The sequence below is a fragment of the Bidens hawaiensis genome, unplaced genomic scaffold, assembly GCF_021521415.1.
Source record: "Bidens hawaiensis isolate Kalapana, Puna unplaced genomic scaffold, B.hawaiensis_p1.1 tig00011963_1, whole genome shotgun sequence".
NCBI classification, from domain to species: domain Eukaryota; kingdom Viridiplantae; phylum Streptophyta; class Magnoliopsida; order Asterales; family Asteraceae; genus Bidens; species Bidens hawaiensis.
This window is the reverse complement of record NW_027491961.1, coordinates 599,981-613,218: the sequence shown is the minus strand read 5'-3', so window position 1 is coordinate 613,218 and position 13,238 is coordinate 599,981. Positions and strand designations below refer to the sequence as shown.

General features: G+C 35.9%; 2 protein-coding genes and 1 pseudogene across 2 annotated transcripts; 1 reads left to right on the top strand and 2 right to left on the bottom strand.

Moving 5' to 3' along the window:
• Window positions 1-2,217: 2,217 nt before the first annotated feature.
• LOC143539667 (putative E3 ubiquitin-protein ligase RF298) lies at window positions 2,218-4,149 on the bottom strand. Its single transcript, XM_077032917.1, has 2 exons — window positions 2,776-4,149; window positions 2,218-2,703 (listed from the first exon to the last, which is right to left on the bottom strand). The coding sequence occupies exons 1-2, from the start codon at window positions 4,147-4,149 to the stop codon at window positions 2,224-2,226; spliced, it is 1,854 nt and encodes a 617-aa protein (XP_076889032.1). The 3' UTR covers window positions 2,218-2,223.
• A 2,555-nt stretch (window positions 4,150-6,704) lies between these two features.
• Window positions 6,705-7,744, top strand: LOC143539638 (putative galacturonosyltransferase-like 4; annotated as a pseudogene).
• Window positions 7,745-8,277: 533 nt separating this feature from the next.
• LOC143539637 (hyperosmolality-gated Ca2+ permeable channel 1.7-like) lies at window positions 8,278-11,570 on the bottom strand. Its single transcript, XM_077032898.1, has 11 exons — window positions 11,255-11,570; window positions 11,005-11,166; window positions 10,804-10,939; window positions 10,637-10,738; window positions 10,441-10,560; window positions 10,285-10,365; window positions 9,833-10,173; window positions 9,513-9,758; window positions 8,940-9,264; window positions 8,614-8,847; window positions 8,278-8,526 (listed from the first exon to the last, which is right to left on the bottom strand). Exons 1-11 carry the CDS (start codon window positions 11,566-11,568, stop codon window positions 8,278-8,280), a joined length of 2,310 nt encoding a protein of 769 aa, XP_076889013.1. The 5' UTR covers window positions 11,569-11,570.
• Window positions 11,571-13,238: the final 1,668 nt, after the last annotated feature.

The window sequence follows — 13,238 nt, the reverse complement described above, 5'->3', positions numbered from 1 at the left end:
ATTAAATATAAATATATATTAAAAGGCAAGTGTGGAAGTTTGAAGCTTCCAACTTTGGTCACAAAAACTTTAAACTGCAAGTTGAAAAGTTTTGGTGGCCAAAGTTGGAAATTTAAAACTTTGATCCTACTTGCTCTTTAATATATATTAATTAATTTTGGTCACAAAATTTATTTACTTGTTCCTACAAACTTTAACAAACTTTCATACATTTACACTTTTCGCCCAAGACTTTTAGCACTTCAACTTTGGCCACAAAACATTTTTTGACAATACTATAACGAACGTAACCAATACCAACTGGGTTAGCGCACAACCCCACCGGTTTGAAGCACCTACACCGAGAGGGTTTGAATCCTTTCGGGTTTTGACGTAAGCGTTGGACTTCCTTTACGAGTTAAGTTCAAACCCCTGCAACACGCGGATTCTCCAACTTGTTGCAATAATAAATAAGGTAACAATCTAACTAATTGATTCTATGAAATCATATACAAAATTACAAATGAGACTTACATATTAAGCACCGAGCTGCATGACAAAGCTTTGACCTCCTCTGCTCCATGAAACAATGTGATCATCCATCATGTCTTATTTTTGTCAAGAAAAACATCACAATAAATACACAAGAGGATACGGCTCATTAGGAAGCGGTAAAGCCAGAAAGAGTGCCAAAATTATGTTTAGAATAAGGCAGATAAAGCGCATCGGGTGAGGTAATCAAATCCCATTACATACGTGCAATGCATGCCCTCCACTGCACAACAAGTCCACCCCTGAACTGCACCGCACCGCCACTTGCCTCTGCAGTCACCCCTGCCCCAGAAGGATTCGGCATGCCAGTGACAGTGAGAAGCAGCAATGGGCCAGTGGTGGACTCATGGGGCGGACGGTGACTGCAAAAGCAAGTAGTAGTGCAGTGTGATTCTGTGGTTGACTGGCTGTGCAGCGGAAGAGCAGGCATCGTCTAACTATTGCTTTTAAAATAATTGTGTTTAGAGAAAGAGGGAGGTGGTGCAGTAGCGAGTCTTGTTTTAAATGCGATTGATCACATCTAGTACTGTGGTATTTAAAGATGGTAAAATAGCTGAAATGTTAGATGGCATTTAGTCCAGATGTCAATTTGAAAATTTAATCATCATAATGTCGTATTCGAACGCTGATAGCAATGGCTATATTTGTAAAGCCTATTTGAAATTTTAATTGTCATAATGTCCCAGTGTAGCCAGAAGTTAATTACCATAATTTCACTGTTGAAGAACGATATCCAACGGCCATTTCACAACTGGATTCGAAAAAATAAATTTCATAATGTCATGGTCAAAGATTGATGGCCAATGGCTATTTAAAAAAAAAAATAGATTTTAGACTTTAATCATCGTATCCTCGCATTCAAACGTTGGTAGCCAACGGCTATTTTTCTTTCAAAGGATTTGAAAATTTAATCATCCCAACGGCTAATTTTTGAATTGTCACAGTCAAACACTGGTACCAATGACTATCTTTTTACAAGATTTGAAAATTTAATCATTTTAACGTTACAGTTAGCCAAGGACTATATTTCTACAGTGAGTCTGTTTAAACAGGCTTGAATGCTTGATGATTTTTACTGCAAATGCTATTTTGCATTTTAAGTTAATTTTTAGTGCCAAATAATATATATCTTGGGAGATCTCTTAAAATCTGTTTTTGCTTTATCCCACAAGTGGTTTTGCTATTTCCTAGTATGAGATCTGCACTGAACTTAACCAAGAAATTTGCAGCCTTCTGAAGTTACTAAACAGTCCCAAGTTCTCAGAAACATGATATGCAGTGTGATCCATTAGAAGAATGCGTTTCTTGCAGGACTCCAATCGGAAGAGTGCCACTGTTCACTTCGCTAAACCTTTTTGCCAAGAATAATGTTTTTCGGTCTTTTAGGTTGAAGAACTGGATAACAAACCACGATAAGTTTCATACACTGATCATCAATAAACAATTTTAGATGTAAAAGAGACAAGCGATTAAACATAAACAAAATCTTAGGGGCAATAAAACAACTTCATATAATAACCAAGTTCTAAATGTACAGGTTTCTGTTAGCTATCTTTATAAGGCAGTAGTTAACCTCTGTCTGCTATACCCCTAAACCAACTGTCTATCTATTTCTTTAAGGTGTGCCATAACACCACCCTCTTGCCAAAAGAAGCAACATAACCAACACTCAAAACAAGTCAATCATTAGCATTAAATCTTCATGGTTTTAGCAGCAAACAAGCAGTTGATCCTCTTCTGAATTGGAGTCCTGCAAGATGGACATTCCTTCATTCCATTATCTTCATGGACCAGATTGCATTCACCACACAAAACTTGATGCCCACATGGAACAAAAAGCACACTTGTTTCCTCAGTTAAACACATCACACACTCGTGATTTGTGAAACTGCTTCTAGAACATTCAGACGGTGACATCCCTTCAGAAAGCTGCCAGCTCATGCCTGTTAACACTGCAATTTTCTTGGTTTCTGCTTCTAAGTTCAGTGCAGCAATCTCATACTGAATTCTTTTGATCTCAGTTTCAAATTCTTTCAACTCTTTTCCAACCCTTTTTATAGCCCTATCATCACCTGCATCTGCCAATGCCTGTAGGCGTTCTCTTTCATTTCTTATTGCTTCAGCCTGTTCATGAAGCTTACCTGCTTCTTGTTCTTCCCTTGCTAATCTTGCCTGAAAATACCCAATTTGAGTTAGTTTAACATCTTATTCATCAAGTTAAGCGGTAGGAACAAACAGATGTACCTCGGTCTCTTTAAGAAGATGTTTAGCCTTCTCAAGCGCCTGTTGCTTCGGACCCACTTCCCGTTTCAGTGATTTAAGATCCTCCTCCAGTAAGTTCTTTTCAGACCCAAACAATTCAAACTTCTTCAAAGCTTCCCGCTCTTTACACAGAGCTTCCTCCAAACTTTTAGCTTCAATCAGGGTTTGTTTTTCGGCTATTTCCTTCTCACGTTTCAAGGCTGAATTTTCAGACTCCAGCCTAGCAATGGTTGAATTAGACATCTTAAACTGGCAGTCAGTATCAGTCAGCGCAGCTGTCAATTCTGAGAGCTTCTTGTTTGTACTCTCTTCATCTTTCTTTGAATTTTGTGCGTCCGCCTTTTCTGCTTTCAGTCTTTTTATTTCGGGCCCGTCTTGACTAAGCCTCTTAGCTACTTGCATCACCTTCAAACTGGCCCAATCTTCCCAACTTTTAACTTCTTTCTGCAATGATTGAAGTCGACCAAGTGCAGCCAGTATGATTTTATCTTTGTCATCTTGTGGCACATGCACGCCCTTCGACTCATCAAACGGGATTCCCGCCAAATAATAATCGGCAATTTTACAAGGTTCAGGTGGGACTCCTTCGGGCTTTGGTGCCGTGACTTTTGGCAATTTCAGGTCTTTCTTGCTTACAGAAGACGGCCCGGATGGTGACTGCTGATTGTCTAAACACAGATTCCCCAAGCTAGCAAACTTTTCCTTTAGGGCCTTTTTTGACATTTGTCCCATAAGTTTCTTTTCAAAAGAAAATGCTTTATGTCGATGAGCGTCTCTTTTGTTCGGAGAGCACCATTTTTTACAGCATTGGCATTTTTCCTCACTTATCTCAGGCTTAGAAACATTTACGGGTATGGATTCTTGATCTTGAGATGGGATTTCCATTTCAATTTGGTGTTTTGAAGATGTTGGCCCTTGTTGAGCGGGCTTAAAATCACGTACCAAGAACTTCTTAAGATCAATTTCAGCCACACTTGCAATAAGTATATTCAAATCACAAATCAAAAGAGTCCACATTGCTTCATGAACAGATAGATACGGTTTAACATATCTTACTATAGTCACCATCTCCAGCATCATATACTCCACCAAGCTATTGATATCTTTAAACGTATACCATGTATGACATCTTCTCCTTTCAAGAGAATCGAAAGCACGGTCCACTATACATGAGACCATGTCTTTAAGGCCATAAAAAGGACCACATTTCAAAACGGTGTCCTCAGCGTTCTCCTTGCTGTAACCACTGTCACTGATCTTTTTGACAGCGGTTTGGAAACATGTATGTAAGTTTTTTGAAAAATGTTTAGAAAGGTCAACCACAGTTTCACTATCCCAACCGGAATCCCGAGCCATGACTCTTTTCTCTTAAAATTCTGCATATTAAAACATTATAAGCCTAAAAGTTAAACATTTTATATGGTAAAATGTATGGGTGATGAAAAGATTTGGCAAATAAAAAAAAACCCTTTTCTGATAAATGAAATAAAATTAGCAAAAAAAAAAAAAAAGAAAGTTTGGTTGAGTAAATAAAACAAACAGTTGGTGTGCATAGATAAATTGAAGGAATGTAAAACAAGAATCATCTTCTAGTACATTAGATTAGAATGAAATGATAAACAGCAGCATCAGCAGCAATTAAGAAAGAAAGCAAGAAAGAAACTGAAGAAGCATATACCAGTGAGTGATGATGATGATGATGGTCGATGTGAATTGATTGTTTGTTTGTTGAACAAACAAAAGAAAACCCAACTCAACTCCTCCTCTGTTGATGATGATGATGAGTTTACAACACAACCTGAAGAACAAGAAGCATTAATATTGATGATGAAATCAGACTGAAGGGAAGTAGAAGAAGAAGAAGAGGGTTTTGTATCGGAGCAAAGCAAATTTCGTTTATTTATAAACCCATTTCAGGGTTTAAGTGAAAACTGACCAAATTAAAGGGGGCACTTTTTCTATATTCATTTAATGTATTATTAGTTTTTTTTTTAAAAACGATTTTCTTGTATTTATGTTACTATACTGTCCAAAGTTAAACATTTTAGCCGGACTATATTATTTTAACCGGGTCAATATTATATAAGAATAGTAATAGTAGTAATAATAATCTCCCCCCCCCAAATATTGACATATTTGAGTCAATTAATTAAATACAAATTTTTAAAAACATCAAATATTGATAATATTTTTACTTTTTTGGAACGGATGGTATTTTAAATATTAATCCATTAACGGTGTAAAAGTTATTATTAGTGTCGCTTAAATTGTTACCAAGTATCGAAAAAAGTAGCGATACTTATTATAATGGCATTAATGATCATTAAATGCTCAAGATAATTCATAGAATATATTTTTTTTATTAGGCAGTTTTTATTTGGTCTGACGTAAGACTTGACCTCTCGCAATTTAAGAGAGAATGAGAGATCAAGCTTAACTTTAAAAGCACTTTGTATTCATAGAATATTGTTACTTGAAAATATAAGATATGATTACATAGCCTAAATATAACATGAACTTATGGAATATTTTCTACCAATGAATATAAAATAAACTGGTTTATTTTATACTAAGAAAATATTGTATTGGAATGTTAAAAAAATTGGTTTATATTCATAGTTATTTAGGCAAATTTATTTAAAAATTTAACAAAAGGAGTCAACAACTACATAAAAGATACAACAATTATTACAATTTCCGAAACATTGTAAGTTTTACTTTATTAATTTATTTATTTGAACCGCGATCTCATTGTTAGTTTTATACACAAATAAAATAAATCCAACTTTTTAAGAAATACATTTAAATTTAAAAATAATGACATCTTAATTTCTTTTAATTATTTTTATTTATTTTTTTGGTTAAAACTGCTATTTCACACATTAGTGGACTAGAAAGCTTAACTATTATTACATACTAATAGCTAGTCTAGAATAGTAGAATCCCTTTGGTAACAAGCTATTAAGAGAGAACAAACCGTATAAAAGAAAAACCACATGTAAGAATATGTTGTATGTGAAGTTAACATTCTTATGTGTAAGTGATATTTTGATCAAATAATAAGTGGTTAATTAAAAATAGATTTGAGAGTTTGATCTTGAAATAAAGCATGAATAATTGTTGTTATTTCCGAGTTATTTGTAAGGTAAAAATACACAATGTGTAATAATGATAATAGTAATAGTAATGGTGGTGGCGGTGGAGGTGCAGACTGTCGGAATATGGAGGAGGAGGAGAAGACCCGTTTGTTCACATCTCCTAAGGTAATGATAGACACCATTTGATTCCAGATCACATTGAGAAAAAGAGCCCCACTAGTAACGTCAAGAAACAGAAAAAAAAAAAACAGCTTAAAAAGGACGAGGCTTCTTTAAATTACTCACGTGTTTTATTCGAATGCTTTATTGTGACCCAGAGTTCTATCCTATGGTATGTTTAATTTAGTCGTATGTTTAACTCTTTATGGCACGGCTTAACTGAACTGGCATTCGTTGTTAAGAGGCTGTAGTCATGACTTAGTAGGAACCATGAAATGGTATCTGGCTAGTATGCAGTCTGATGATCCATCCTGCAACTATTGTATAATTACATTTGGTTGCATTTATACATAGTTCTTGTTATGTTTTGTATGTGAAGTAAAGTGGAAAATGTTTGAACCAAAAACAAGAGACAAAGTTGGATATGCCTAATATAATTTGGAACCACAAATGTAAATATAAAATCTTCTGGTTTTTCTAAAAAAAGGCACATGTTTTTATCAACCAAATCTCCCTAGCTCCTATAGTTTCTCTTGTCCAGCCTTCAATTAGGTGTCTGCTTCAAATCTATACTATCTTTTCCTAGCTTCATGATTTGATCATATGTCTTTGAACTAATATCCTCTAATATATATATGCCAAGACAAAGACAGGATGGCCTCCTCCTATTCTTATTCTATTGGCCTCCTGTCACTTGTTTTCAACACCACCCTTACCCTTGCCCTTGCCGCCACCAACATCCGCCTTAGCTTCACTTTAAAACCATCCAAAACTCTTCCTGTTTTCCGGGAAGCGCCTTCTTTTCGAAATGGTGATGGGTGCACCAAGGTCGACCTTATTCATGTAGCCATGACTCTTGACTCCAATTACCTTCGTGGCACCATGGCCGCTGTCTTATCCATCCTGCAACACTCATTTTGTCCTGAAACGTGCTGTTTCATTTCTTATGGTCCGATCATGACCACGACATCTATACCAACATCAAAGCCACATTCCCCTATCTTAAATTTGAGGTATATAGATTTGACTCAAATAAGGTTCGCGGGAAGATATCCAAATCCATCCGTCAAGCACTAGACCAACCGTTGAACTATGCAAGAGTATACCTTGCAGAAGTATTGCCAGTAAATGTGGACCGTGCCATCTACCTGGATTCGGATATCATAATGGTTGATGACATTGAGAGGTTGTGGAGAGTGAACTTGGAAGGCAAGGTACTTGCTGCACCCGAGTATTGCAATGCAAACTTCATGCGGTACTTCACGAATGAGTTTTGGATGGACCATGAATTGGCAAAAATATTCATGGGTCATAACCCGTGTTATTTTAACACAGGGGTGATGGTTATAGATGTTCATAAATGGAGGGAAGGCAGATGTTCAAACAAAGTAGAAGAATGGATGGCGGTGCAGAAGCAAAGAAGGATATATCACTTGGGCTCTTTGCCACCAGTTTTGCTTGTTTTTGCAGGGAACATTAAAGGCATTGATCACAGATGGAACCAGCATGGGTTAGGCGGTGACAACATACAAGGAAGATGCAGAAGTTTGCACCCTGGTCCGATTAGCCTGCTTCATTGGAGCGGGAAAGGTAAACCATGGTTAAGACTAGACACAAGGAAGCCCTGCACGGTCGATCACTTGTGGGCCCCATATGATCTTTACCGCTCGTCAAAACATACATTGGAAGAGTGACAAAGGTATAATTCGGTTCATGTGCAGTGAGCGTTCCATGGCTAGCAACACAAATGCAAAAAGATCATGCGTGAGAATGTATCTGATCTGCAAGTGAAAACATCGTGTTTAATCGATCCTCAACCTCGATCAATGGTGTTTTAGCCTGATCTCTTCTTGTAGTTAAGTTAGTTGTTTTAGTGATGGCGTATCTAGAGTACAATGTAGAAAAAATTAGTTAGTGAAAACATTTTTAATGTCGTATGAAAAAGTTATAGACGTTTTAAAAGAATGGAGGAACTGCCGCGTGCCTTGTATGTGGAACGAGAAAATATAACTTGTTACATTTGTGTCCTTTTCCCTTTGGTCCATAATTGACACATGACAAGCAATGATGATTTCTCACCCTTGTCATTTCTGTGACCAAAATGTGTTTTAACCTTTACCTACATTATAATAATAAAATACAAAATACAACCTAAATCAAGAACTAGACTCATTTAACACACAAAAGTTAAAACTTATTTATACAAAGAATAAGATACGATCAATGTTTAAACAACATATATACCCGTTCTATGATCCTCAGGACTACCTTCCTGAGTTCCGGGTTGACTTCCCCTACGCGAATTCCTCTTTGTAGGAACTAAATTAAAATGATCATCATCATCTTCATCATCAACATCCATCAGTTCAGTCTCTCCCCCTTTAAAAACCGGATGTATATAAGCATCTTTTAAATATGCTTTCAGATCGAATTGCGGTTCGGTTGCCCTTTCTAGAGTATCTTTGATCATTGCATCCTGTTAGGTAACAAGCTAGTAATGTCAAAAAGGGTAGTTTTATCTTTTCCACACGGGTATAGATTATAGAATAAAGAGATTTGTAACCTGTAATGGGAATTTCCTGAATGCAGACTCGAAGCGGTTCTTGCAGAACCTATGGAACCATAAGGTTAAGATAGGGAGTGCGACTAGAAAAGGTGTTGAGTTTGTTGCCTCTTTTGTGCTCAGCAATCCTAACAATGTTATCTGTGAAATCATCAAACCAATTAAGATACGCCGATGAACACCTGGCCAATATGATGCTGCACTCTCATACTTCTGGTGGTATACATTGATCACCTAACAAACACCATATTTATAATATATCCAACCGTTGGTCAGTCACACTGGTAACTAAATGAGGCAATTAAATATGATAGCTATAATGTTACCTGATGACGAAAAACCAGATAGGCGAAAGCAAAGAAGACGATTATGAAAGGGAGGAGTATAGGAGTGACTGTAGAGTACACTAGTCCTAGTAAGAAGTACAACTGTAAACGAGGCTCGGTTATAGGCCAAAGCAATGAGCCAGGATCCATTGCTTCATCTCTGTCCTTTTCGGTTTTCACCAAGAAAACGTTCTTCAAGTGATAAATAACTAATGGACCAACTCTCAAGATCTCAGCAGCCACACCAGCCCAACCATCAACCATAATGTATGTAATAAAAAAGGTTGCTTTCATTGGAATCGACACACCCACGGTTTCTGGAATCCTACAACAAAATGATGTTTAAGGTTCATATTAACCTCTTTACTTGAAAATGGCTTGATTTGGAAACTTATAAACTTTTTAAGTCCAACATGTCAAATGGGCAATTTTTTTTTTTTTAAACTTAAAAGCTCTTTAATCAGATAATACTGTTTTGTTAATCAACTGTAAATTTCAAAAGTATTAACCTGTTTTGACCCGCTACTCATTTTGACACAGTTAGCCATGAAACTGAAAAGGATAGCAACGTACTTGGATGCGGACTGTTTCAAGAATTCTTTAAGTTGCTGAAGAGCGGTTCCTGTAACAATGCTTCCAAAAAACACATTCACTAGCAAAAAAAGATGATATTTTCCAGCCGATCTTGCTTCCAAAGCCGAAAATGCAACATAACCTTCTATTTTAGACATTTCCATTAAAATCATAGGAAGAATAAGGAGAAAGATCTTCAACACTATCCCAGGAAGAAACCCTTGAATGAAAGACTTGACGGATCGTCTGCAACATGATCAAGAAATCAAGATTTTGAAAAAAAAAAGGTCTAAATTTGATCAAGACGGGTTTCTACTTACGTGTTGATAAGGGGTTTCAAAAAGGGAAGAACTTTTCCGATTGATTCTATGTTGGCTAAAGTTTGAACAATGGCGATTGGGATCATGAAACAAAAAGTAAGCCCAAATAGAGCAACAGCCATGATCAACTTTCTCAAATTGAGTTCCACAAATGGTATGGCTAAGTTGTTCCAGTAAATATCGCGCGGTTCAGGAGCCCAATCTGTGAGCCAGCGGGTTGGGTTCCTTGTTTGTTGGGTTTGAGCACAGACAGCCGCACCCCATCGTGATCTAAATGAAACAAATGCAGCTGGGAGTACGGATTTTGGGTCATCAATCACCCGCTCTCGTTCTGCTAGTTCCTACTTTACAAAATCATGTAAAAACTAAAAGCAGTTAAGAGGTGACAAATTATGATGCAAAAAAATAAAATAAAATAAATTTTACATGTATATTTAAGGATGAATGCTCACTTCTTTGCTCAACTTCTCGATTTCTGCAGTATAGTAATCAATTGCATCGATCTTCTGTCCCCAAAGAGCCCAAAAACCTGTCTATACAGATAACTAAACTTGAAATTATAAACTTCAACTAAAGTTAAAAGTATTAGCAAATGTTTAAACTCAAACCTTTGTGGTTGGCCTTTTAGTCGGCTTTCTCTCGTGCTTATTAGTGTAGTAAATAAGCCGATTCTGCAAATCCTTTTTCTGTTCCACCATTTTTGCAAGCTTGTTTGCATTGTGCACCACCTAAGAAATTTAAATCAACATATAAAAGCCATTACTTTTAAGAACCATTATAAAATACAAAATACTGGAAACATACCTTATGTAGAAAATATTGATCAGGGTGATTAACACGGAAAAAATGGTCAACATGTTCACTAACAGATTCATCAGGGTCCGAGGGGACGTTTCTCACTAGAACCTAAACAAGAAACAGAATAATCAAAACTTATTATCTTCAAGCAAAATTCATACATGAAAACTTACAGTGAACTGATCTGGACGACGGCTTTGAGAAGCAAGGAAATGCAGTCTCATGTCAGTGACATGTTTGTATTCCTTATAAAGAACATAACACGTCCAGAATGTGAAGACATATGCCATTAATATATGTGCAGCTAGCCTGATAAAGACAGAGTCAGTGTTTCAAATGCTTGCAAGAAACAATGCGTGTTGAAAATTTCAGACCTTTTTGATGCAGGGGGGACATTTGATATTGAAAACTTGTCTATCTCGCCGTAGGTTAAGTCTTTCATACTAGCGCTCATCGTCTGGAAATTTCCGCCTGTATAATTGACAGGTAACAGCACACCAAAGGCGAGTAGAGCAACAGGAACAAATATTTTCAATCTGCAAAGAGTGATCAACATTAACAAGTGAAAACAAGTAAACCGTACGTTTAGGCTAAGAATATTATTGCTGCTAGCTAACCCAGTACCCGAGAAGATAGATTCGAATGTAGACGGCAGAATCAAGGCCAGCATGATCTATAAGCTCGGGTTCGGGCATTCTTAAAGCAGCAGGCACCCAGTTCAAGAACCTTAGATACATTCTAAGATCTAGATTGACAAAGTGTTTTACAAGAGGTCCGGAAGTGCTTGGATTTTCTCGTATGCCTTTGAGATACCATTTGGGGAAGTAAACTCGATCGTTAATGGGCTGAAGACGAAGGATCGCAAATGCCACAAGAAACAGTAGTGCAGATAGACTGTTAATGGCAGCAGAGACGGTAATATCCGAAACAGTCGCCATTCCAATTCCAAATGTACCGCTGCTACCTTAACTAATTACCTATTATACATATATATATATATATATATATTAGTTAGTTTGGACTTTAGAATATGATTATTAATGAACTCAATGAAGCATGATACGGTTGGAGATCGACGAAACACTAAGCAAAGATCATATATATTCTATTCTGTTAACACGTACAACAATATATATGTATTAAGAAACTAAGAAGAAACTGATAGCCACGTACATTCAAATAAATAACAAGAAAAAACTGATTTTGTTATGATCAAAAGTCAAACAAGATCCAATCTATTGATTGATTAATAATAAATTGGATTAGAAACCAAAATGAATGAATTATTATGAATTGCATGCATGCATTGAACCAGCCATAAATGAATGAATGAATGAAAATCCGGTGTGGGTTTTTGAATGATGAAATTAAATCTTGAAGATCAAGACTTAATTAATTTACCTTTTGTGTGGGCGATGAATGCAAATGGCAGTTGTTGGAAGGAATGGAGTTTATTGTTTTCTTTTGTTTTGGCGAAAGACGGCAGCACCGGTGACGACGAGTGTGCCACCAAGATGATTGATTTATATTGTTGTAGCTTAACCGTTGTCTAGCCTAGGTAATAATAATAATATTATTAAATCTTAAATTTTAAATATGTATAATCGAAACCTCTAAAACTTCTCTAGTTGCTTCTCACATCCTTTCAATCCACAAGATTGCTTTATTTGTGAATAGAGGTTTCTCATCAATTGACACGAATTCACAGGTATGGGTCCCACCAAACCTAGATAGCCCCTTAAACGGGTTATAATATCTCATTAAATTAAAAATTAATCTCACTAAATATTTTATATGAAAATCATATAAAATAGGGATATACTAAAATTTAATATCCAAATAAAGATACTATTTATAACTAAGAAACAATTTTATAGTAAAAAAAGTGGGTCGTGTGTTTTACCAAACTCAGGTAGCTTTTAAACGAGTTATAATATCTCATTTATTTATGAGATTCTTTCATCATCAAACCCTAACTATAATATCAACTTCCTTACTAAATAAAATTAAAATAAAAAAATATGTAACAAATATTAGAAACGAAACATGTAAAAACACTTCCGTAATATGGAGGGATAAAAACTAGTTATTAATAAAGAAATAAACGAATCCTATATTTTATGTTTCTTTTTCTTGATTTTATCTTTCGACAACAAGAGAAAATGATCAGAACGTTTACATAAGTTTTTTTTTCACGTAATGTACATTTTCAATGTTATGACCCCCAACACTTTTTAATTATTAGCCGACAAAATTTTCAACTAACAAGATTAGCCACGTGTCAAAGAAAAAGAAAATCTCATCGAATCCAAAAAAATCTCAGCGACCCGACGGTTTTATGACGTGTTGTGGAATTTTATTGGTTAAAAATCTCGTAGGCTAGTGATTAAAACGTAAGATTGAAGATTAACATTATGAGAAAACATTGGTAAATGAACATTTGTTTACATTAATGGGTCAAATGAACATTTTAATCATTTTTCTTTAGGCTATGTATAATGAAAGGCCGTGAAGGCGTCACTCATGATCATGTAGCTTCATTTGATTAATGGTTTAATAAGTAAAAACCTACTATGGGGCCACTCATGATCATGTAGCTTCATTTGAT